General features: G+C 39.7%; 1 protein-coding gene across 3 annotated transcripts in view; it reads right to left on the reverse strand.

The window, feature by feature from the left end:
* Window positions 1–20,839: 20,839 nt before the first annotated feature.
* The window catches only part of SNX10 (sorting nexin 10), a 55,950-nt gene continuing 50,106 nt past the window's right edge, over window positions 20,840–26,683 (reverse strand). For all 3 annotated transcript variants that reach the window (XM_090287797.1, XM_090287798.1, XM_090287799.1), the window contains 2 exons: window positions 21,511–21,723; window positions 20,840–21,055 (listed from right to left, as the gene is read on the reverse strand). In XM_090287797.1, the coding sequence (XP_090143923.1) occupies window positions 20,974–21,055; window positions 21,511–21,723 (295 nt within the window). In that variant the 3' untranslated portion in view covers window positions 20,840–20,973. The remainder of the gene's footprint in view (window positions 21,056–21,510; window positions 21,724–26,683) is intronic.

The raw sequence follows: 26,683 nt of genomic DNA on the forward strand, positions 1-26,683 counted from the left end.
ACTTACTTATACAACAAGGAAAATGTAGTATTTTATGACAAAGTCTCAAGGTAGCAGGTGCTGAGATTGATTAATTCAATGGCTCAGTAACGTTTAATGTTATCAAGGACCCAGTTCTTCTCATCTTTCTACTCTGCTATCCTCTGCTTGCTGACCTTGTCCTTAGTTCATTCTCCTCAAGGTCTTAAAATGGCTGTCATTGTTCCTGGCATTACTTAAAGACATGGAAAGTCAAGCCAAAAAAGTAGAACTGTTCTTATCTTCAATTCCTTCCTAAGAGTAGGGAAATTATACCAGGAGACCCCACCAAAGATCTTCTCTCATTGCATTGGCCAGAACTTGGTCACATGCCTATCTCTGAATTTTCGCTGGCAAGGGAGATGAGCTGATGACATCATCAAGTCAGGACACTTACCCTTGAGTTATATAAGAGGGTGGGAGGGGAGGCAGGGGGTAGCACAGGAAATATCAAAACAAAATCTGAATGTTAACCAGTCTCCCAGTCATCTGTTTCTGCATACAAATCATCCCTATACTAAAAGGCTTAAAAAATAATTAATTTTTCTCAAGAATATGGACTTAAAGAGAAAGGGAGTGATTCCCAGGAAAGAAGGGAACTAAAAGCATCTCTGCAAACTATGGTGGCTTATCGTTTGGAAGTCAAAAATAGTCACATTTAGATTATTCTTGTATTGATTCTTTCCACAAAATAATGTTCAAAAAATGGTATATATTTTAGTCAATAGCAAACTGATTGGCTGACTTCAACTGGTAATTTCTTACTGGTGGTAAAATCATGTTTGCTTTTTTTTCCTGAATAACTAGCCATGGTGTGGATTCCACCTAGTGGTTTCTTTAACAGTATTAATGTTTGGCTGAATTAAGCTATTTTTGTCCTAAATTATGTAGGTCGGGAGGATAGCAAGTAATTCCTTTGATTTAGCAAATAATATGATGACTGAATTATTCACCACCACACTAACCCTTTTGAAAACCTGTAAATCACAGAAGCTTTTGAAAGTAAAATTATTAAATAACCATTCCCCGCTTTTAATCAAGGCAGGTAGGAAAATTACAACGTGCACTCTATGTTTTGTAATGTCACTTCCTTATCCTAAATAAGACTTCTGGTTCTCTTTTAACTTTTATATATGTGCGGCAGAAAGTTCTTAAGTGGTGCCTATAGTTAGATTCATGTCATTTACTAACATAATACAGGGACTTCCTTTTGTGATTATACCTCCTGTCTTCTAATAAATGTGTAACTGCCCCTATAACACCACCAGTCAGATGATTAATGTTCATATAAAAATACTACCTCTCTCCTCCCTTTTTTTCAAGAAGTTCATGGGATTGCTTGCACAATACCATCTCTGTGAATCATAGACCATTAAAGCCAGAATTACAGCCCTCTACTTTGATAAGTGAAGAAAGTGAGGCCTTAGAATTTAGAGAACTCTCTGGAACTTTCCAGGCTAGTTAGGGGTAGTGTGGAATCTCATTATCTTATTTTCTGGTTGATTGGCCTTTATGCCCAACATGCTATTAATGATTAACATTAAGGATAGATTTAAATCTAACCAGGTTACCAAATTCCTTAATATGGAGCTGGTGACACCCTCTCGGTCATGTCCCTGCAGGGCCAGGTTTCAAACTATACACCCTCAGGGGCAGAGAGCATGTCCTCTAACCTCCCGTCCATCATATCCAGAGATCCCACCCAATACCACGTAGCATCAAGCTCCACTCACAGGTGTGTTCTCCTCAAATCCAGTTCATTACATTTCCCAGTAACCCAGGCAAAGCCAAGGTACAAGGAATATGCTTGACAAGTAGCTTCTCTCCTCCCTTCCCATTCAGCTCATGAAGAAAGGGAAACACAGGAAGAGTTCAGTGGATAATGTATTACTTGCCATCTTTTCACCATTGGTCAATTTCAAGCCAAATTTTAAGATTAGAAGCACACAGCTCAATCATAAAAGTAGGTTTTTCCTTCCCAAACATTAGTTGAATTTTCCCCAGTAATTGTTTAGGTGTAGAAATACTGAGACCTGTATTTTTTTCAATCTGGAATTATTCCATTAGCAGCATTCACTCCAACCCACAGCTCATTGTTCAAATCATACCTTTCTAAACAAGAGAAAGGAAAATGCGCCCCCATTCACTAATATTTTTAAACAATTAAAGCACAACTAAGAAAATGAAACCTGATGTCACCTCTTCATCCCCCTTCTTCCTCCTCCTCTTCGTCTCCTCTGACCAACAATTGCTACAATCCACGCTAATGAGGTGGACTGTGTTAAGAATTTTTTTCACTTACCATTTCTCATTATTAATAAATTTTACACTGACAACTATAAAGTGAACATTTTGGATTTATGCACCTAACCTAATTACATATGCTGCATGTACGCATTTCATTATTTACTTGACAGATTCATTCCTTGATATCATAAATAATTAAACAAGAATCAAATATTAACAATCAGATACATGTTAATTCTCCTCAAATCTGTAGAAACAAACTATATTTTTATCTTCAGTTCAACAAGCACTGATGAAAATGTCTTCATTAGGCAAATTTCTTAAGCAAAGTTCTTGATCTACTTTTCCTACTTTCACTGAAAATTAAAACCTGGAACAAATTATTCCAGGATTACTTCATGGGAAAAAAAATGAACATAACAGTATTTCTAACAAGCCATTGGCTTCATAATCTTTCTCAAGCACTGCTGTATCTCTTAAATGAAGCATTAATCTGTGTGTTTGTTAGGAATTTTTTAATATGTTTTTTAGAATAAGCTAAGGCCCAGCACCATATTGGTGGCCAGTAGTATATAACCAGAGCTTCTTCTTTAATGGGTTGATGGTTTCAACCAATCATTTTATAACTCACTTAAAGAATAATTTCCAGGCATCATGGATCATGCTAGAATTAAATTTACTGGGGCTGAAAATGTATCCTGAGGTCAAAGTACAGCTGTTCTTTTTTCTGCTTTAATGAGCGAGGTTTAAATTTTTTTATTCATGTATATCAACATCTTCATTGATCAAACTATTCTCACATTTTATCAAATTTGCTTTGGTAGAGCATACCATAAAATTTCACCATTTAAAAAAATATTAAAGATTCATAGATAGCCACATTATTCATAATACAAGATTAATGCCAGACTGACAGGTTTTGTAAAGATCTGGCTCTTTTTTTCCTAAGTGCATATACCATATCTATGTGAAATGTACCTCTGATGTTGCATATTGATTACTCCCTTCTCTTCTTTGCTAATGCTAAAGAGAGAATATTATGGAATGATTGTCAGGGTTAGTGTGTCTCTGACCTACACATGTACTATTAATAATTTATGAGCTGACTTGAAATACAGCACCAAGAAGCCAACTGAGGACCGCTGCCTGGAATGACATGTATGCAGGGTTGACAGCATGTGCACCCAGATTTCGAGGTTCTTTTGTTAAAATACGTAAAGAGACATACACGGTCTAAGTGCCAGAGCTACCTGAATGGAAGGAAGCCAGGCTTCTTTGTTAGCAATTTCAAGGAGCTACATTTACCTCTCTTTATCTTCACCTTCCCATGACAGGAGATTTTCTTTTTAAATCATTTAATCATATTGTCAGGGGAACTCATATTGTCTATAAACATCAGCGAATCTAAATTCAAATGGCATGGAGGAATATGAAGCAAATGATCAGGTCTTCCTTATTTCCCCCATTCCTTCGCACCCAGAGTTTGTCTGGTGTGTATCCTTCCAGACTGTTCTATGCTTATACAAAGATAGAGGAAGTGGGGAGAGTTCCCCCTAACCTCAAAAACGATATTGCACTCTATACACTGTGCTGTCATTTGCTGTCTTCACTGAACAATATATCAAAGACATGCCCCATATCAGCACATACATTTTTTTTTTGTAGCTCATTTTTAAAACAACAATATAGTCTTCCATTTTATAGAGAGGTGGCATGGCTCACTTACCCATTTTTTTTATTAATAGATTGTTAAACTGTCCCAGATTTTTCCAATTAAAAAACAATGCCACACACACCAAATGTATATGCTGTGCACCTGCTCAACTATTTCACTAAGATAGATTTCACTAAGATGGCTCTAGGGGTAGGAATGCTAAGTCAGTAAATGATTTTTGAAAACTTCTTAATCTATTAATTAGGTAAGAATCAATAAATATCCTATTAAGGATTTAAGCAGTATACTAGTTCATTAATAGATTTGCTTATAACATTTAAGTGTATTTTTAAAGTATATTTTTAAAGTGTTAATACTAAGCAGTAATCTAGGAAAAGACTAAGTTTTAGTTACCTTAATTTCATGTGTGGGTAGCTTAATGCAAAAGTCAAGTCAAGTCTAAGTTGCTTCTAATGGTTTAGCAATACATCATCAAGCCACACATCTGAACATATTATTTTTAGCATCAATGTCCAAAGCAGCCAGTCTTCGTTCTAGCAACACTACAAATAACTACCCTTTAGAGACATGATTATAGAGACTGATAACTGTGAAGCCACTGAATGCTTTTTCAAAACATATTCCAAAAATTTCATGTTTGAAAACATTTCATCCAGGCAATCTAATTAAAAGGAGTGTATGTTTATCTGTAACCATTGCATATAAGTAAATTTTTGAAATGCTCTGCTTTTTGCCCAAATTATTTGAAGCTTTGATGCCTAATGGTTACCCACCCAGTGTGTCTGTCACACTCTATTATATGAATTGGAATATGCTTTCAGAAAAGATGTCTTGCATCCAATGACAGGCACTTCCTAGCTGCTAGAATTCATAAAAATAGGAAGATTGATCATTTCATGTAGAGATTTTCTTCAGCAAGAAGATAAAGGGAAACCTTGTTATGCCAAATGACTTACTAGTCAAAAGTAGCCCGGACATTGAAAAACTGGAAACTAGTTAATGGTTTGTAACAAGTCAGAAATAAAGACATTCGACCAAGAAAATGACATTAAGCAGCAGTGGCTACAAGAGGAAAGAGCAGCCTGTCAGAATCAGGCGAGGGCTGCAGTGACAGGTAGACAATAAAATGAGATGACACCGGTTCCCCTCACTGGGGTGCTTTCAACAGCTTTCTCTTGGGAGTTGCCATGCGCTTCCTTTCTAGGAAACCTTCCCTCTAAAGATGGCAGCAGGCCCTTTGGAGGTCTTATTAAAATTCTCCTTCTGTGTCCTAAAATGTATTATAGAAGGCAGACGATAGAACCAGGACAGTGAATTCTTTGTTGTATAAAGGAAAGGGGGCAACAGCCAGGCCAGTAAGGGAATATTGTGCAGGAGGCATCATGAACTGGAAGGAAGTCGGGGTGGTGGGGTGGATCAGTGCGTAGTCCCACCTCGAATAGCTGACAGCGTGAGTCCAAACAGAAGCACCGTGGCACATAATGAATATTTCATATTCAGATTGGTACCCACTCTATCTGCAAATGAATTTCACACATGAGCTTAAACATCCACAGTATACAGTCCAACCACACCATTAGGATGATGCTGTTTTCATTTTTAAGAGAAATGTTCTTTCACTCACTCTCCGCCACAGAACTGCAACAATAAGTGTACCTCTACCTCCGTCATCATGGGCCCCAAAGGCTATGCCATGAAAGGACTGGAAAAAAGCAAAGAACCCAGCTATTGCCCAATGAGTTCTTTAATACCACTAGTTTCAAAAAATGAATCTACTTTATCCAAAATAATGCTATCACTGTTTTTTACTTGACACTGTTCTAATGTAAAGTTATATCATTTCATATATGTTTATTCACAGTGTTAGAATACCACTAAACTAATTTCCATTAGAGTAATAGCTGTTAGGACAGTCTTCTAAACTATTTCTCTCTTTTTTATTCTATTCCCCATGTATTTTAGGCCATATGACAAAATAAACATTTCATAACCTTTTTCAGCTAATTTTTTTCTACTAATGCCATTGAAACCAGTGGGAGGTCTCTATTTTCCACACTGCAGTTCCACATCTCAAATTATTTCTGATATAGATAAGCTGTCCCTTAGTGAGCTATGAAAGACAAAATCTTAACCTCTTTAAGTCCATTTCATTTGACAGCATGCACATATTTACATGAAATAAAAAGCAAATATTTGTTCTTTTCATACAAGCTGTCAACACGAACTTGGGCTGTTTAGAAACCTGTTCAGACAAACAGAATTGGCATTGGCTTCGTGACATGAGACAAAAGATCAACGACAGGTGAAAATCAGGGATTATTTAAGAGGAAATACAGAGTAGACATGCATTTTTGGAACCCACGGTGTCATGTGATTCCATAACTTACATAGTACATTCACAATTAAAACTTTATTGTTTATTCATTGATTATTTCTTTAAGAAACCATGGGCTTCATCTTAGTTCCTTGCTTACCGGAGTACTGACTTTCAGTCCATGGCAAGGATAGGTATAAAAAATGTTTGTTACCAGTTAAAGTTGATTTTCACCTCTTTTCCCCAGGGAACTTTCTAATAGCTGATAAGGACATATTTTGGAATCAGGCAAACTGAGCAAACTGATGTCACCATCACCTGATCAGCGCCACTGTGCCTCCACCTCCAGTTGCCCAACAAACTCACGCTTCCGCTTTAAGAAGCTGGTGGTTCCCGGGAGCGCAGAAGCAGTGATGTCTGCAGGGTCAAACTTACTTTCCTCCTGCCTCTAGGACTGGCACTGTCACGGCTCCCCTGGGGAACACCTCACTCCTGGGGGCAAATTTCACAGGCCGGGACCCACTGTGTTCTGAAGCACAAGGACTTAACTTGTTCGGCCTCCTGTGGACAGCGCCCCATCTGCTGAACACACATTTTAATAAGTAAACTCAATTTCCAGGCAAATACCTATTGGCATTAACGAGAAAATAGCATCTCTACAAGATTCTCTGAAAAGAAATCCTGTCGGTGCCACTCATTCCACCTTCAAAGACAAGTCCCTGTAATTACTTTCTCCTCTTCATTTCCTTGTCTGGATGAAGCAACGAGATCAAGAGAACCTATCCATTTTCCCCAGATACCTTCCAAAATGTGCGCCGGCTTTTCGGGCTGGGATCAGAAATTTCATTATCTGTATTTGTATTAGTAATTCACTGCACAAAGAGGACAGGGAGCAGAGGAGGAGAGCAAGCTTGGAAGCAAACATCAGACAGACAATTGTATATATGCAAATGCTTGCAAATTTCTGCCAGCATCTCGCTATCTATAACCGAGCAACACGGAAGCCTATTCATCCCTTGGCTTCTTTGCTGCCAAAGATGGTTGTGGTTTTGAAGGAAAATATTCAGAAAGTGTTGAACTTTCAGCTACCGAGACTAAATCGAATTCAAAGCCTACTACATAAAAGACGATGCATAAATATAATCAGTGACTTTTCTAGAATGACATGAGATATGCAACCTCCTGGCTGCAGAAGGTGAAGAAGATGCCTTGGGAGGGGGCAGGGAAAGAGATGGGTACAAGCAGCTCTCCACCCCAGTTGTCAGAGGATTGAAATGAGGCCTCTTGGCTTTGGGGCATTCGTTCTGTGTGGAGGGGGTTGGGGGGATGGGGGGGGAGTATCTACATAAATAACTGGGCAGGAAGGGGCATGGAAACCGGAAACAGACATGAGAAAGAAAATACCCCAAATTCAAATTCACAAATACAAAGTGCTCGCTTTCAAGTGCATATACATAGAGTTTGAAAATAGCAAGCAGCAAGAATCATTGTGTATTTTGTTTTGTCTTGAAATCAATATTTCCCAAGTAATAATGCTTAGGGAAATTTTCATGACACTCTTTATTTGTGTATATTTACTCTCTATAGCTATTCTACTCCCTGAAAATCAGTACTTACGGTAATAATTCACCCATATATACACCTTCTCATGCAGTAATTCAGTTTCTCCTAAAAAATATGCTTTGATGTAGAGTCAGTATTATATCCATTTTACAGGTAAAGAAACCAAGGCTCAGATGTTCAGAGTTACCCATATTTACATCATAATAACTAGTGGGACTGAAATTTCAACTCTCGTAATCGACTGATTCCCAGGCGCTGCTACATCATGCTGCTGAACGACAGTACCAAAGAGAACTCACTCCACGGGCAACGGTCTTGACCATTTTTGACCTCCCATCAGCATTTGACGTGGCTCACTGCTGCCTTCTTGAAGCCCTCGGCTTTTTTTATCCTTGGAGATTGCTCTTCATTGATTTGCCTTCTGCTTCTTAAACATCCTCAGTTTCCTTCAGGACCTCCTCTTCTCTGGTCTTCTGTCCAGCCCACTCTGTCATTTATCATTGCCATCAGTGAGCCACCTCAGCCACTTCTAGTCCTTCATTTATTCATTCAACAAATATCGCTTGAGCACCTTCTATGTACCAGCCAGTGCCCAGGTACACTGTATCCCACATGAAGAATAACGATCATGGGGGTGCAAAAAGACAGGTGAAAACATATAGGTAAATAAAATAAAACAAATATAGATGGTGCCCTAGCTGGTGTGGCTCAGTGGATTGAGCCCCAACATGTGAAACAAAAGTTTGCTGGTTCAATTCCCAGTCAGGGCACATGCCTGGGTTGCGGGCGAGGTCCCCAATTAGGGGTGAGAGGCAAGCGATCAGTGTATATCTCGCACGTTGCTGTTTCTCTCTTTCTCTTTCTCTCTCTTGAAAAGTAAATAGAAAAAAATTTTTTTTAACTTTGAAAAAATATATAGATGGTAAGTGCTATAGAGACTATAAGGCAGGGGTAGGGAGGGAGGGGGTAAGGGAGTTGAGAAGATACTACAATTTTGAATCCAGAAAAGCCTCACTGATATGACATTTGTGCAAAGATGTCTGTTGTCAATTTACCTCTCAGAGGATTTCCAAGTTTGTATCTTTGGCTTTTCTCCAGGTTCCAACTCCCCACATTGACAGCTCTAAGCATGTCACTTCTTCCTGCATCCACACCACAAAGTTGTCATTGCCACATGAACTCATGTCCCCCTCCACTTCCTCCTGCGCCTCCCCATGGGCTCTCTGCTCCGGTTAATGCATTGCCTCCCTTTCCGTCACAAATGTGCACACTGTCAGTGAACATATAAGGAGCACCTTCTAACCAAATGCGCTGTTCTAGGAGTTAAGAAAATACAGTAGTCTTAAGAGCCATTTTCTCCTCCAAAGCTGTGTCTAGGGAAATTATTAAGGATTTAGAAACAGACCTGTGTTCCATTCGAACTCTTCCACTAACTAGCAATGGGCTCATCTTTACAACGGGGGATAATGTTACCTGTCTCATATTAATGTTATAGGGATTAGCCCTGGCTGGTGTGGCTCAGTGAATTGAGTGCCGGCCTGCAACCAAAAGGTTGCTGGTTCAATTCGCATCAGGGCACATGCCCCGGTTGCAGGCCAGGTCCCCCATTGGGGGCAACTGAGAGGCAACCAATGTATCTCTTACACATTGATGTTTCTCGCCCTTTCTCCCACTCTCCCCTTCTCTCTAAAAATAAATATACAAAATCTTTTAAATTTTTTAATTAAAAAAAATTTTTAATGCTGTAAGGATTAAATACAACTGCCAGTAAAGTGAGCCAGTGAGTGAATAAATTGATAAATAAGTAAATGATGTGTTTCCTGCAATGCTTGGCATGGGACATTCTAGCAGATTAAAGGATGTCAGAGAGGCCCACTCTCCTATCTCTCATTCTCAGGCAGGTACTCTCCTGCCTTGATTTCTAACCCAGTCACCCCAGCGATAAAAAGTTTCCTTTCTCAACAGCTGCACAGAAGTCATTGGTTCGGATAAAGTCATGCACCCACTCCTGAACCAATCACGTGGGCCAGGAAAATACCATTGGTCTCATGGGCTAGGTTTGGGTTCTAGCCCCCTCTGGGCATGAAGATTGAATCGGCTCCACTGAGGACTGAGAGTGAAGAGGGCTGGCGCCTGAGGAAGATCAAGAGATTTGCAAGAAGAGAATGGACAGCGGGCAGGAAAAGCCATGAATGTCTCCTGCCGTCAACTAGGGCACCTAATTCATTCTGTCTTGTATTCTGGTTAGCTGTTTTCATGTGTTTCCGCCCTTGGTGTGAGAACCCCAGAGGAAAAGGACTGTATATTTGTTATCACTGTATCCCCTAGAGAATCCAGGACAACCCTCTGAAGACAGTGCACACTCAATAAATGTTTCTGGACAAAAATTAATTCTTCAATGAACTAGTTTAAACTAGTACTTCTTCCACCCATTTTAACTTCTGTGGTGTCTTGTTCTCTTTTTGTTACATGAAAATACGCAAACTCTCAAACACACACCTTTTAACACCTTATAAGACAGGATTCCAAAACAAAAGCAGATCAACTATCTTCGTAATTTACACATATATTAACTCTCCTCTAAAACCATTCTCTCAGCTAATTTTACACAATTCAGTGTTGGCCTTCTGAGCACTTCATTCCGCTGTTTTGTTTCTGTTCAGCAAACGTTGCATTTGCTGAAAATGCAAGTGCACAGGGCTCACCGTCGCCTGTCACAAGGCATCTCTACGCAGCTGTTGTCACTGGATTTTACCGCAGCATAGAAACATCTCCAGTCTTCCCCTGAGTGATTTAAGTTCTATCTCTATGGCCTTTCTCAAGGACGACCCCCAAATTCTATCATCTCAAATGCGGACTCTCTCCTCCCTTCTGAACACACAGCCGTTCAGCTGGAGATGTTGCTCGGCCTTGCTTGTAGCTAGATGGCCATGGGACTTAAGTTCCTACCAAGTGATGTGGCCATGTGTACAACTTCCAGATCATGTTCCTAAAGAGGTCTGAAATTGGGCTTAAAATAAGGAGGGCCTTAATAGGGGATCTAAATGATACATTTTTGACCAGATGAAGATAACTTTAAGCTGAGTGACGGGCACGAGGGTATGTATTATAATAGTACATTATCTCTACATTTGCGTGTGTGAGAGATTTTCTGTTGAAAAATAAATTAAATGGCGCTCACTCAAGGTGGGTTCCCGCCTTTCTTCTTCCTGGCTGGAAATACAAATGCCTGGAGCAATCTGAGGAGCACATGTTGAGGACGGCAGAGACACTCCACCAGCCTGGGTCCCTGAGTGACATCCTGGAGCAGGGCTTGTCCACCTGCCTTTGAGAGGTCCCATTGCATTTTGGGGTCTCTTTGGCATAGTTAGTGTTCTTCATGTAACCCCAGCTTATTTACTTACGAACTGTCTCCTTTGCTCTAATAGACAGTATCATCTCATTTGCCTCCATCAGTCCTTTATTTTTTTCTGTGCTGGTGTTAAAACTCAATAAACGTTTATTATGGTTACATTTTGTGTTCCTATAGAGGTCAAGCTGAACCACAGGCTACACAAATACCTATACTGCACTAAGACAACCTTAAATTAAATTGCTCAAATCACAGCTCACTGTCAAAATCCTTACAAAAACGTAACTTTTGAGTTTGGAGGATTACTATTTAATACAGTGATGGACAAACTTGATGCAGAAAAAAACCATAAGAATGTTTGAGGGGGTTAAAATTAGACTCTTCTAGTGTTTTTTAGGAGATTTTAGTAAAGCTTTAAATTACTCTTTAAATAGTTTCTTAAAGTCAGACTGGGCTTCACCTTGACCATAGTAGCATACATTTGAAGAGATCACTAATCTGTCTGCATAATCAAATACTTCAACTTAATCGTCCTCTGCTATGTTACACACTGTACTAGGCACAGTGTCTTATCAGAAACAATTTGACCAAAAGAAGTATTGCATCAAAATATTTCATGGGCCCTGGCTGGTGTGGCTCAGTGGATTGAGTGCCAGCCTGTGAACCAAAGGGTCACCGGTTCAATTCCCAGTCAGGGCACATGCCTGGGTTGCAGGCCAGGTCCCCAGTTGGGGGTGCGCGAGAGGTAACCACACATTTATGTTTCTCTCCCTCTCTTTCTCCCTCCTTTCCCCTCTCTCTAAATAAATAAATTAATTAATTAATTAAAAAAATTCATTGGATGGCCTCTTCAATCAATGAAAAGCATACTCTCCAGCCAAGATTTCTGACTGCTGTGCAGACCTCATGAATGGACCATTACATTACCATTTCAAGGTCTACTGCCAAAAGACATGGGAGATGAGGCACTGAAACAGAGCACTCTTGTTCACCCTCAGGACAACAGAAGTTTCCAAGTTCAAGGAGACATACATCCCTGAACTACCTACAACCATTCTCTAAGCTCTTCTGCTACTTGTGCCAGCTGCACCACAAGGTAGGAACTTCGAGAAGAGTCTGCAGGCCTTTGGTCTCCCTTATGATGGTAATTCATCATGGACTCTAGAATGTGCTCTGCACGCAACTGTGGGCTGGAGCGGGGAGGTGGGGGTCAGAGATGAAACGCAGTCCTCACCCTCCAGGGGCTACTGCCTGAAGAGAGGGACCGACGGGTGACCCATCATGCAGGGGAATGAGTGCTGCCAGAAGGCATGTGGGGACACAGGTGGGTCCTGCTACAGAAACATTGAAAGGGCACCTGACTTGTGGTGGGTGTGGTCAGTGGCATCAGCTCAGAGGAGACCCTTCATCATCCTGAATAGCTAATTGGAATCAGTCAAACAAGAAGGCATTGCAATGGGAAAGGAAAAGCCGCATCCATGCAGAGGGAGCATGCAGTGATTTCCTTATCACCTCACACCTGCCCTCAAGGGGTCAGTGAAGAAACAAACTCCAAAAGCCAGAGTGGCACAGTCCAGGCCACGCACCTTGTAAGCAATGAAACAGGGTTAAACTTGGGGCCTTACTTCCCGCCTCTTTACAGAACCTGGTCCCTGGAGGAAAATCCTTCTCTCTTAGTGAGATCCACACTTTGCTTGAACCCTGGCCTCGAGAATACCTAAGGTGAATGAATGCAAATGTCCCTTAATCATTCTGGGGAGGAACACAAAGTGTTATAGATTCAAAAGATCATAGTATTTTAGATTCTCTTCTTCGAATCAGTTTAAGAAAACTGCATACACTACCACCACCACCCCCCCACACACACACTTAAGGACTCAGTCTATATTAACATATAAAAGGCACTGAGAAGTCCTGCAGAAAATTGATGTTAAACTTCATTTAACCCAACGTATCTGAAATGTTATTGACCATGGTAGCCTCTGATCTCCACCCCCCTTTTTTTTAGAAACACTTATTAACACCTCCAAAAACATTCTATATTCAAGCTTCTTACTATATTGATGAGGAAACTGTAGTCCAGAGAGGGTGGGCGCCACCTTTGGGTTTGTATTAGCCACAGAGCCAGAACCAATGCACTAGACTTCCTTCCAGTCAACACTGTCTCCAGGAAATACCACTTCAATATGTCCATTCTATAACTCTGATATGTAAACAGAACACACAGCACATGACTTAATAACCTTGTAATTGACAACTTAGAAATTACCCTTTTAAAAAATACAAAGGAATCCCTAGGTGAGAGTTGAGATCGTGTATACGAATTTGAAGTGTGTTTATATACACTATTAATCACCCATGTCGTGGTTTATACTAGTTATCCAAGTCTTGCTAATATCAATTGTTTATCTTCACAGCCTTCCCACTAAAATAATAATACCAATAACAACTACTGGCCCTCTTTTTACTCTTGATGTGAAGGATAACATTAATATAGCGATGCAATTTCTAGTGTTTATCTTCATGCATTTATTTAAATGGAACCAAAGCTGAAGAAATCACTTGTTAACCAGATAATCACAAAACAAATCTCTATACCAATGCCTTCATTGCTAGATCAAATCCCATTATTGCTAAAAAATAAAAATAAAACTTCTTTGGTTCGAATCAAGACAACACAAAAAGAGGGATGGGTGGAAATTTCCAATCCTTTCCCATCCTGGAGAATTGGAAATCTTTTTTGTTCTTGCTAAGATTTCTATTGTAACAATATTTGTTATGTTAAAATGTAACTCATGCTTGATTAAAAATGTTTTAAGGTGATGTACAAAGTAAAAAAACATATTTCAAAAGTGGTCCGTCCCCAACTTTGAAGAGTACTTATGAGAAACAACATATTAGGAAAGGTCAGTTGGGCTTTCTGTCTGAAAAGTTAAATGTTCAGTGCCTGTATTCTGCATTTGTTACCAAAGCCTTCTTTATCAGCAGGAGAAGGCAAATGATACCCTTCGAGTGTTTTAAACATGCAACTTCGCTTATCTGCCTGTGTTAATGATCCTTATGGCAGTTGTTATATTAACTTTATCACATGGCTCAGTAATAGGAAGAACCTATTGCGAAAGGAAGAAAAAAAGCATTTAGTTTCATCTTGGGACCTTTTTTCAACATAGCAATTTTCTGATTGTTAAGTGGCGGTCAGGATGGGGGTAAATAAAAGTTAGATTTTGACTAGGTTTTCTTAAAATCTCAAGGATGAAACTAGACATTTCCCAGTGGATGATTCATTAAACATCAGATACTGCAAAGAGGATACAGATTAGATTATTGATGAAATGCTCATTATGTGAGTTCTAGAATTCGTGGGGTCCACAGAGGAGCTGTGATCAGGAGACAGTAAGTGGCTCCTGAGAAAGCCAGTCCACCTTCAAGACCCTGAATTGCTCATTTGTGGCTCTGACATACAAGAAATGGCATTTGCCCCTCATAAGAGTTCTATTTCCTTCTTCATACAGTCTCTGTGTTCACACAGAGGAAATTCAAAGGCTCTGTCTTTTAATCCCTTTTAACTTTGACAACAATACCAAACCTGACTCTGAGACCCTTACCTTCTCATTCTCTCAAAGTGTTTGAGAAACCACCTAACTTTATGACTGAAATTAATACTTTCATGCAACTGCAAACGCTTGAGCTCGATACACATACTAGCAGAGTGAGCACAAGCCCCTTCTGCTCCTTCGGCCAGGTAAGATGCTTTTTCCTTTTTTTTTTTTTTTTTTCTTTTTCTTTTCTTTTTTTCATGATGCCTTTAATGCAGAGCAGGGCTACTGATTACAAAGAGGCAGTTTGACTCCAGCAATAGGTCTTCTTCACTAATCCTCACTGTCATGGAAATTCCAGCCGCTACAAGAATAAGAGGCTCAATCCATATTTGCCAGCTCTAATATGAAATCTGTCAGAGCCCAAATTAATGAGTTCCAAATTCCTTACATCACGATAACAGGTTAAGACTGGTCAATTAATTACATAAATCCTTCCCGATTCATTGTGCGTTTGCAGCCCAGATTGTGTCTTACATTACTCCGTGACACAAGGCCTTTTGGCTCCTGTTGTTCCGCCGAAAGGCCCCATTTAAGTGGAGGCTGCCTGCCACGGCAAAATGTTAAATGTCACACGTTAAATTTGCACTTTTCCGTAATTGCTTTTGTTAAAAAAAAAAAAATTAAATTAAAGCACAGGGCTCCCAGTACACCACTATGCAAAGGGCTGAAATTGTACTGAATGGATCCCGGCGCAGGCAAGGCCCTGCCTTTTACCTCTAAGAGTTCACACAGACCCCTCTGTACCTGGTGCCCAGGAAGCAGCAGAACCCAGAACGTGTGTGCTTGTGAAAATAAACCGAGTTTCCCTTTAGCAGCAAAAATATTCAGAAGATTCTTTTCTTTACAAAAGGATTAAAGTGGGATCTATTTTACATCGCCTGCTTCCCTTTTGTTTACCAGTATAAGTATTAGATATTTAAGACATTGTTGCTCTAATCACATTTTCAGGAATATACATTGTTCAAATGTATGTGTGTTATACCTGCACAGGCCTTCCAAAAGGATGCTGCTAACGGTTTTGCTATTTGAATGTATTAAGTGGTACATACCTACCCAGGAAGACTTGAGGATTAAGAGCTCAAAGGACTTCAATAATCACCCAGGACAAACCTTTTCCTTTCTGAAACATCACAATGCGCCTGGAATCACAGCTAGTGAGAATTACTGTGACCTAGAACTACAGACTCCCCATTCCTAGAGCAATCTCTCCTCACCCCAGTACATCTCCTGTAGAGTGGCCTTTTTATGTGCTTGGGTGCTCTGTATGGAATGGAACCAGTTCCGCTGTGTTTCCTTCGTCATCTCATCGCAGGCTGGGGCTTCTGCGAATACACGAGCCAGCAGATGATGCTCCAAAGCACAGACTGAAATCTCTGTATGGCGTAGGTCCTTCGCTCTTGGGAGCCTACCCCACCACACCACGCAGACGCTAGCCAGACCCCAGGCGGCCCGTTCTCTGCAGAGCTAGCCAGGCAGCGCCCTCCTCTGTCCTCCGGCAGCCTTGCACCCTCTGTCTCCGACCGCGCGCTCGCGATCACGCACGCGCGCTCCTGCTATCCAGGGCACAGAAAGCTCGTCTCCGGGCCCCCAGCCTAATGGGGTGGAGGACTTGTCTCTCCCTGCACGCCCCCACCACACGCACGCCCACGCACACGCACACACATTAAACCCTGACCCAGGGCTGTTTCTAGACCGGGAGGCACGAAGTTCTTCCTAGCGAGGCAGCCCTGCCACCAGACGCGACAACGCCCGCCCTTTCCAGACGGGAGGGAGCAGGTTAAAGCGATGGCAGGTCCGCCCTGCAGGTTTTAGGGTCCTGGGGAGACTATAGAGGACAGAGGTTAACTAATGTGTGCACTGCGTGCGCTTATCAAACATTTGGGATGCGTGGGATTCGCCCAGCCCCGCCGCCACTCCAGGGCACTCGCGAGGACCCTCCAGGCCTGTTACACCCAGGCCCAGGCAGCGGGCCGGTTGAAGCGCTGTGCAGGCCTCTGCAGAACAAAGACTCGTGCCCGGCCCTGTGTTGGGAAAAGCCGCCGCCACCTCCCTGCGGCTCCCGCTCGGCAGACCCTGACCACGCTGTCCTGGAAACCCACCAGGGCGGCGGGGTCCGCCTCCAGGAGCGCTCACAAACCCAGCCAGGGCCCTGGAAACGATGAGCCGGCAGCCCGGAGGGTCATCGGTATTCCACGCTCCCTCCCACACCAAACCCACCAGCCCCTGGTCCCTCTATATTATTTTTTATGATTTTCAAGCAGCCAGAGTTGTCATCTTAATGCTGGAAAGGGGATCTCGCGGGCCCACGTTTGAAGCAGGTGGGGCCGGGGAGAGGGCGCTGCAGGCTGTGCAGTAAATCGCTGCCTTTTTGCGGTTGTTGTTCCCACTCACCACCCGCGGCCCCCCTCCACCCGGGTTTTTTCCTTTCTTTCTTTCTTGCTGCAGCGCAGTTGCTATGGGTTACCAGGGCGGTTGCCATGGGTTACCGGACCGAGGCCGACTGGCTTGCTACCTGCCACCCAGTCGCCGCGGCGCTGCGGTCTGCAGAGCGGCCAGGGCGGGAGGAGGCAGGAGCGCGCGTGTGCGGAACGAGGCGCGGGGAGTGTGCGCGAGCGGCGGAGGCGCCGCAGCCAACAGGCGGCCGAGCGGGCAGCCGCAGGAGTTGCCACCGCCAGTGGGGTGGGGGGCAAAGCTATAAGAAGGCCTAGAGGTAAGAAACTAGCAAAAACACAACCTCAAGTTATGCCCGTGCTGTGCCTCTAGCAGCAAAGACAAGCGGTGTGGGGTTTTGGATGAATCTACACTTCTCGTCGGGGGAGAAAGGGTATTTTCCTCTTTAGCATAAGTGATTTGCATAGTGTCTTTAGACCAGAGTTTAAATTCAGCAGAAAATTGTAGCTTTTTTTCCCCTCTTTTCCTCTCTATATTTTGAAAAGAAGTCTTCGGGATTTTAGAGAAAAAGAGAAGAGTCATTACCAGAGTTTTTACAGCTAAAATAAATTAGTGTCCAATGCACTGTTCATAACAATGATCTAGAAAAGTTTCCAGCAAGAGTGAAGAGCAATTGTGTCTGACTTAAACAGACAATGGTGTCTCGTTTGGGAGATGCATAAGGCAAAGAATAGAGCCAAAATCCTTTGTAAATATTTCCATTTTTAAAGAATTGTTGATTATTTACATCCTTCTAAAATTTTTGGACTCCACTCTATTAAAATGCGTTAATTTATTATGACCTTTATTAGCAAAGAAAATTGGGTCTATGCTTTGAATGTCAAATTGCAATAACTACTTTCAGACAGCATTTTGTCTCTGAAAATGTGTTTATATATAATAAAGTAACAAAAGGTCTGTATCCCAAACAAAAGCAGAAAACTGTATTGAAATTGTTTCTTCCATTGAAAAGATTCTGCATTGTATTCATAGGATACCACCTTAGTGATTTAAATGTTGAGAGGAAAATGATTTAGAAACAGAATTAGCTTTTGTTTTGTTATTTTTGTCTTAGAATATTAGAGGCCTTTTGTGAAAGGGGATGCTCCTTTACAGCTGAAATACAGAAAACCTTATTTGTACCACAGTAGCTCAATAATGATGAATCTTTAAGGCAATGAAATACATATATATATATATTGAGTTCATAACAACATTCCATTTAGTGTTGGATATAATGGTAATTGTGGCTTGGCTAAATGAATTTGTTTAAATCCATAATGGCCATAAAAGAGGTTTTAAGGTTTTTGCATATTATTTGTTTGTATTTAATTATTCAAGAAAACATGAACTGGGTTTGAAAAGCTCCTGCATGATATTTAATATCTTTAGGGTCATAACTGCTTAAAGGTAAACATTTCTGTTTTTCCTTAGTAATTTTTAAAACTTGAAATTTCAACTAAAATTTAAATCACTTTCTTCCAAGTGAGACTTTAAAAAGAAGCCCTACGTAACAGGTTGTTGACTTTCATTGTTGACACCTTTGGGTTATATATAAAACCATTTCTCAAACAAAACACATAAACCTGCTTTATAGGTGAATAGTTTACACCTTCAGAATTTTTAGCCAGGGAAATACAGCTTTGATACACATAAATCATAAAACACCCAGGATTAGACTTCTTTAAATTTAAGTTACGTTAAAAATAGTTTTAAATAAATATCTATTCTATTTAGTTTAGTTACTTAAGTAATTATTTTCTCTTCCTAAAGAAAGCTTTATAAAAATACACCAAAGAAAAATAAGAGACCTGGACAAAGCCAGAAAGCCATTGGGGGCTGAAGTTGATCTAAATATCTCAGCTGCTGGATATCAATTTTAATAGTGCTTAGATATCAAAACAACCAAACCAAGGCTCGAAGCCTCAAATGTGTACAACCAGAGTTAACGTTATCCAGCTTCTTCATTAAAAATTACCGATCATTCAAAAACCCGCCAAATTTAGGTCTAAGTCAGGAGAAATACAGTATTATAGAAAATAAGTTATCCAACAAACTAAAGTTGATTTTTTTTTCATGTTTAATGTGAAAATGGTGAACTCATGAGGTTTATATACCACAGTATTAGGCATTACTTAATTTCCATTTTGATGGCTGTTACATCATCTAAAAATAATATGACAATTGATGGCATATATTACATGCTTCTCAAAACTTGCTGACAAACAAATAACATGAATTCAAATACATATCGCTGAAGAGCTGGGAATCACTCATAAATGACGGGATAGTAAACTTTACATGTTGACAAGATAAAAAGAAATTGCTAAACCTCTTTTTTTCTAAATTAAAATGAGTCTTAGATGATAAAGTAACAAGATCTAATACATTAAATCATAATATTTACAAAACTTCAGTAATGTTTTAGACCAGACAAAAAAACAAAAAGGAGAAATTATGGAAATCATTCTTATTCTAATTTAATTTTTTTTCTATTTCTTCTTAGTTACAAGAATTTCAAAGACCTTTTAATGATACAATAACTTTTAAACTAGTTTAAAGTGAGGTAAGGTAACATTTAATTATAGCAACAAGTTATCCCAGTTATGTAAAAATATCTTCCTGTTAGTTTCAGAGATATTTTGCATGGTTCATCAGGGAAGAAGCTTGGATAATTATGTCAAGAAAATGCCGCCTCATCTGAAATTTGAAGTTCAGTGTAGTTTAAGTCATTTTCTCTTTGGGCCACAAAAATAAATTTTTTTAATTAAATTATACTGATCTCTGGCAGATACCTATAAAGAAAGGGCTTTTAAAAAATGAATAATTAACTTTGAAATTAAGAAGTTGATCTCCTTTTCTAAATTATAGTAATACTTATTGGTAAAATTAAATTTATTAATTTGTATAAGATCCTACTTCTAACTTAATGATAAGTAACCACCTCTGACAAAGTTATCTAGTGATAAGAAAGTGCACATTTAGTCAGAAAATAAATCATTAACCTGTAATTCTAATTACACAGTGATAATGAAAACAAATTATTTGTTTCCAGAAACCATGTGTTAAAGCTGATTTTGTACAATGAAACTGTATTTCTGAATCTGTACACTGAAAATATAAGCAAAATTACTAGCACTATTTCTGTTTTGTCTAAGATGTAAACATTATTTTAACATGTTTTTATTCATAAGATACCGTTCCCATCTAAGTGTGAAATAGAATACTGGAAAGGTTAAATGCTCTTAAAATACTTCAGTCAAACTCCCAAAAGCGAAGTGTTTTCCCAGTGCAGCGAGGTACCCACAAAAGATCGGCCACATGTCTGACGGAGGCAGCTGACCCAGGCTGTGAGTCTTCCTGGTGTGTGTCCAGTAACACTGCCCCATGGATACAAGAAGGAATCCTCTACCTGGATTGTAAATGTTAGCTATTCCCCTATCTTTTCAAATTCAACAAAACCAACGAGGTTTTTGTTTGTTTGTTTGTTTGTTTGTTTGAACACATAAATCCTTTCATTTGAGGGCAGGACCTTGTTTTACCAATAATGGTTGCCTACAAAAGAGTGTTGCAATCACAGGCTTTTAGCTTTTTCCAGAAGCTTAGCCAAAATAAGACAACATAAAAACAGCACTAATAACCCAACGTCTTGAGGAATTTAAATACCTTATATCATGACAGTGAGCTTTAGGTAAGAATATATCATCAGCAAGCTTTCTTCTCTATGACTGGACATAATTTGCTGTTCCTAAGGTGGGCACATTAGAATTCTTTCTCAGGATTCCTGCGGAGCTGTGCTCATTTTACACCCACGTGAACCGCTGTCATCGCTACTGTGCCCAAACCCGGAGGACGAACTGGAAAAGAAGAGAGGGGGAAAATAATAAAAAGAGGAAATTGGTTTTCACAACACACTCAAAGCCTGAGTAACAGAGGAGAACTTTAATTATCTCCAGTCACAAAGAGAGACAGGAAATTTGGACTTTTAATTAGCCATTTGGAGTGCAGTTGGATATTTTTTTAGCTAGATAATTTAAACGCGAATAATTCAAGTCTGACTAAATGAAAGTCACATAATCAGAATGCAGATAATTGAATTTCTACTGCATTCATTAATTCAGTGTGGAGGTGTGTGTGAAGACTACTATGATGAGCTGTCACAACTCAATAAAATCTCAGTCAATTAATTTTTTCATTATCTTAGTATAACATCAACAAAAAAGTGAAGTGTGTGTAGCTATCCGTACACAGGCACATGTGTACTATGTGTCATACAAATACATATACATTACATCCAAATGCCAGGAAATACCTTTCTGAATCATAATCTACATCGTTTTCTTTTTTCCCTTCTTCATTTTCTTCAGGGAAGCGTCTGTACATCAAGGCAAACTTGTGAATTGCTTCCTCTACAGAGTATTTAGTCTGCCCAGAAACGCACGCCTCGATGTCTTCTGAATTCAGATGGCTTTGCAAAAAGAGGTGAAGGCTGCTGTCTGAAAGCAGAAGCGCGTTGTGTAGGACCCTATATAAGGGGGGAAAGGAGAAATAATCAGTGAACAGGGATGGACAACGATAGGGCAGGAGAGCGAGAGACATTAGAAATGTGCCAGTGAAGTCATTTCTCAGCTCCGGCAAACTGCTTCCATTATGGACGCTGCCTATTAGAGGGATGAAAGCATATGTTAACTTTTATTCAATTATTTGGAGATTTAGGTGAGTAAAAACATGAAGCTAATAGTTAAGAACATCTGTTAAAAAGAATAACTTCAAGGACATTGCTTCAATTTAACCATCTGTTATGGCCATGTGGATTAATTATGGAAATATTTTGCTTATGTAGTCATAGAAATTTATTCTACTTAAGAAAAAATTTACTGCCAGCCAGCATGTCAATTCTGTAATCTTTATGGGCTAAGCTGTCAGGAAACATCAAAACTTTTAACTACTAAAAAAAGTTCTATTAGAAAGTCATCTTTTTATTGGGGCAAAAAAGGACTTTACAGCTACGCTTGTACAAGTTTCCAAGGGCTAGGTTGAGAGATGGGGTTTTTTTTCTTTTTTCTTTTGAATATATAAGATTGACTAGAAAGTTCTCCAAAATCTTTGGTGGTACAAAGAGTGTACAGATTTCAACTAGTGCCTCAGAACTACAGAGAGGAGTAAAATCTACCCTGTAGCAAAATCTATACATGCTCAAATTCGTATTATCGGTGAATATGTTTTTTCTGACAAAATAGACCCTTATATTTAAACAAAAAATGTTTTTATCATTTAAGTATGATTATAATTTTGTCTCTATTAATAATGATATAGTGACAAGATACTAAAACCAGTTGTAGGATCCAAAACTAAAATACTAAAACCCAAGTATAATTTTGCCCAACATGGGATTTATCATATAGAGAGCTATGAAAAACAGGTTATGTCTTTAAGACTAAATGGGCCTTACTTTAAACTCCACATTTTTAAGCAAGTAACCAGGAAAGTACATCTCTTTTGGTCATTCATATTTAATTAACTTAAAATCCAAGGTCATTAGAATATTTCCCTTCCTTCAAAATGAAACAGTTTTATTTCTGCAAGAAGGCAAACATCTAAAAAAAGCACAGTATCCACACCAAAATCTAGCCATCCCCTTGGCTGCAATAGGCTTACAACTGTAGTTTAAGAAAATATTCTTTACCGCCTACAAAAAGAAAAAGTAAAACCTTGGGTTCTCCCAGAAGATGACCTTATATAATCACATGATAAAGAGTAATTTCCCAAATACAAGTAGTAAAGTAACAAATACCTCTTTCTCCTCTTCGAGATTTATTTTCTACATTTACAAATGTTTACCACTCTTGTTTTAAATACTTCACATCAAGAGGAGATTTATATGGCAATGACTCATTAATATTAACTTGCATTCACTGTGAAGTTTGAACAGTGTTTCCTGCCAGCAATGGTACAAGTAACTGTTCATAGGATCATACTTACTGCTTTGTTTCTGGTGGAATTGTGTTTTATTTTCTTTATAAAATAATGAATAATCTTTAAAATTGATTTTAGACGGTTCAAGGCATTACACCACAAAAGTAATGAGCACTAATGCCAATGATATTGGACACAAATTCATTTTAGCTTTATTTCATGTCTAAAGCAATTCTACTGAGCCTTTAACTGCTCACGCGCTGTTATTAACTTGCTAGTAACCTAACACATGGGTACAGCAAACAAAAGTGATCAGAGCCTAGGTTGATTGGGACCTCAAGGCTACTGTCTTTTTTCTGGAGCTATAATTCAATTTCCAATTTTACTGTACATTAGACTCATTTCCCAGAGTTTTCTTTTCTGCTTAATACTGCCATCTGGAGGACACACAGGTGAAAAGCAAGAGGGAGCACACGCAGCTCTCAGTTCGGAAGTGAGAGAACGCTGTGCCAGGGGACGGGCCCTCTGTCCACCCACACAGGTCACAAGTTCAAAAACAGGACATCTGCTACGCACACTTCTGGGTTTTTCAAATCTTTCAGTCTGGAGGGCTAAATTTATGCCACCGCGCTCCACAGGTATGAGTTTTAAATAAGCAAAAATAATTTTTAATGTATTTACGATTTTTATTTTTACTCAGATATTTTATTCTGAAATTAAGAACACAAGATGCTGAGAGTATTTTCCCACCTGCTTCGGTGAGCATAACCAGTTCATTTAAAGTCACGTCTGGTTTAATATATATCAGACAGCGTTGTGACTGCCATCACCATAATATTAAAGCTTATTTTTACCTTAGTCATATTTGCACCACATTTTCCGCAAACAAATCTAATAGCAGTAAATCAACTTCAAACTTAATATAAAGAGTACTTTGTAAAACAGTCAATAAAATGTCATCATTATAAACCTCCGTAAAAATAAATGTATACAATTTTCAAGCCTTTATAAAAAGGACAAAAAAGCCTCTAGAATTTTAAAGGAATTTGTGAAAAGCTATTTAAAACATGAGTCACAAGTTATTCTTTTTCCCATAACAGCTTTAAACTAAACAAAGCAAAACCTGTTTTCCCTTGAATTGGATAGAGTCGACAATCTGGTTTTCCTCCACATGATTTTATTAGGTGTATTATATGTTGGTTCAGTTGAGAACAATATATAGCTATGCAAAAACATTTTATCCTAACTAAGGATGCCCTGGGTCTGCTAGACCCAATATAATGACATACATACACATTTGTATCGCATGTGGAAGGCTAGCAGCCTGATGTAGGGAAAACAGTGAAATCAGCCTGTTTACCTCTTACCATGAGAAAAAATACAACCTGCAAATCTTCACTGAAGACGTTCATGAACTGTGCTGTGGTGCCCTCTACTGAGCACAAAGACATAAAAACTGGGGGGGCGGGGGGGACCTGCAGTGTTTCTATGGCATCCCTTTACAAAAACCTGTAATATTCCTTCAGTTTTGAAGAAATCCAAAAGCCTACATTGTAAGGTACATGTAGTTATATTAATGGGATGAATTCAGTAAAGGAGAGTTGGCTCCCATTCGTGATTATCAATCAAATATAAAAAATTAGTAGGCATGCCATTTCCACAGTTTAGACTCTATCAACAGAGTTTATAATTTTGGTCTATAACTTTCTTTTTCCAAGGCTACAAGAAGTAAGTTGCAATTTGTGATTAGACAGGGGAGAAAACCCAAAAGGGAGATTATAGCCAAGATTGAGGAAAAATTAATGTATTTGAAAATTTTCACAATCATACTGACCAAATTTCACTTGCATCTAAGAGTTCCACTAACTGTAAACTTGCTATTTCCTGGGATTAACATAATGCCTCCACCTTTCCTATAATTTCCTTGACTATAAAATTGAGATCATACCTAACTCCTAATATTATTGTAGGTACTGAGACAAAATGGTAAAAATCTATACTCATAGCAAGTGTTCAATAAATGGTATAATTTTTTTTTTTTTTTTTTGTCACCTAGCGAAAGAGACGACTTTCTAATTCCTCTATGAAGATTGGCCTGGATATGGACTTTGCAATTAAATATATATTATTTCACAAATGACCTTAAAATAGAAAAAAAATAAACTGTTATATACACAAAATCAGCAGCACTTTGGTTCCAAAGGGTTTGAACATATTAAGTGCCCTTGGTTCATAACTTCAAAACTTAAATAAAAAAACAGGTATTTTAAACACATGCTAAAAATCTATCACACAAGCATATTCCACGTTTAATGCTATGGTGTCTTCCCTTTCAAGTTCCTAAAGTCGTCTACAAACAAACAAGGTACAGGCTACTGATGGCAGCCTTACTTAAAAGGTAACCAATGGGACCTCAGAGGATGTCAAGCTGGGGACAGGACGCAGTGCCAAGATGGCCAAGTTATATGCTGTATCCAGTTTCCCAAAGTGGGCTTGGGCTGGGGAACACCTGGGGCACCAAAGACATGGAAGGTTGTCACTTCTACACACACCGGCCAAACAACAGCAGAGCTGTGCCTCAGAATCTGAGGACCACAGGAGGGTGGGGCAGGTCCAGAGGGGTCCCAGTATTGCGATCACTTAGGCCAGGCCTGAATCCAACTGTGCGGTGTTAGACTCCTTGCTTCCTTCAGGTTCAAACCACATAGGAGCAGCACCAGCGCGGAGACTATTATAGCTCACACCGCACAGCTGAACAGACACCTCACAAGAGAACTTGGTGTCTGTTCTATGATTTGACTTCTGGTTGCTAATCCAGATCCAATTTTAATGAATCTAGCCATCCCCTGATACACATTGAGTGCTTCCCCACTAGACTGGAAGCTACAAAAGAACAAGGATTTGTGTCTATTTTGTGCAGTCCGGCATCCCCAGTACCCAGCCTGGCCCCGAGTAGTCACCTAATAAACAGTTCTTTCTCCGATGCATCATCTGAATGACACGACCACCCAGGGAGGCCGGCAATGCATGGGTAACACTACCGCACTCCTTATAGCCAACCACGGCTCAAAGGAATTAAGCGACTTTCCCACGGTCATATAGCCAGAAGACAATCAAGAGCCAAGATTCATGAGAGACCTGGAGCCCAGCTCCTCTAGCTGCTGGCCCAAGCCACTTTTCACTGACGTCTGCGTCAAATTCAGTCAGCAAACAGCCAAACGACACATTATGCAGAAATGACTGAGTGCAAGCATAATCCACTGCCGTGGAAGGACACTCACTCAAGTCATTAATTTGGCAGGATCAGCTGTGACAAGAAAGGTCCTGTTCAAAACAATAAAGTGATTCCTGGTAAAAAAAAAAAAAAAAAAAAAAAAAAAAAAAAAAAAACCAACCACATGCCCTGCAATTAACTAGCAACATAAATATAGAGACACATGCTGTCCTTTGACCTCATTCAAGGAGGCCTCTCTACAGAAGACAAGGAGCTCCCTGGTGGGATTTGGCCGTCCCTGCCCAGGCCTCACGGGCAAGGGCCAGTCTGCAGCTTCCCCGAGCAGCATCTGGTG

Source organism: Furipterus horrens, unplaced genomic scaffold (genome assembly GCF_987537825.1).
Source record: "Furipterus horrens unplaced genomic scaffold, mFurHor1.1.pri manual_scaffold_9, whole genome shotgun sequence".
In the NCBI taxonomy this organism is placed as follows: Eukaryota; Metazoa; Chordata; class Mammalia; order Chiroptera; family Furipteridae; genus Furipterus; species Furipterus horrens.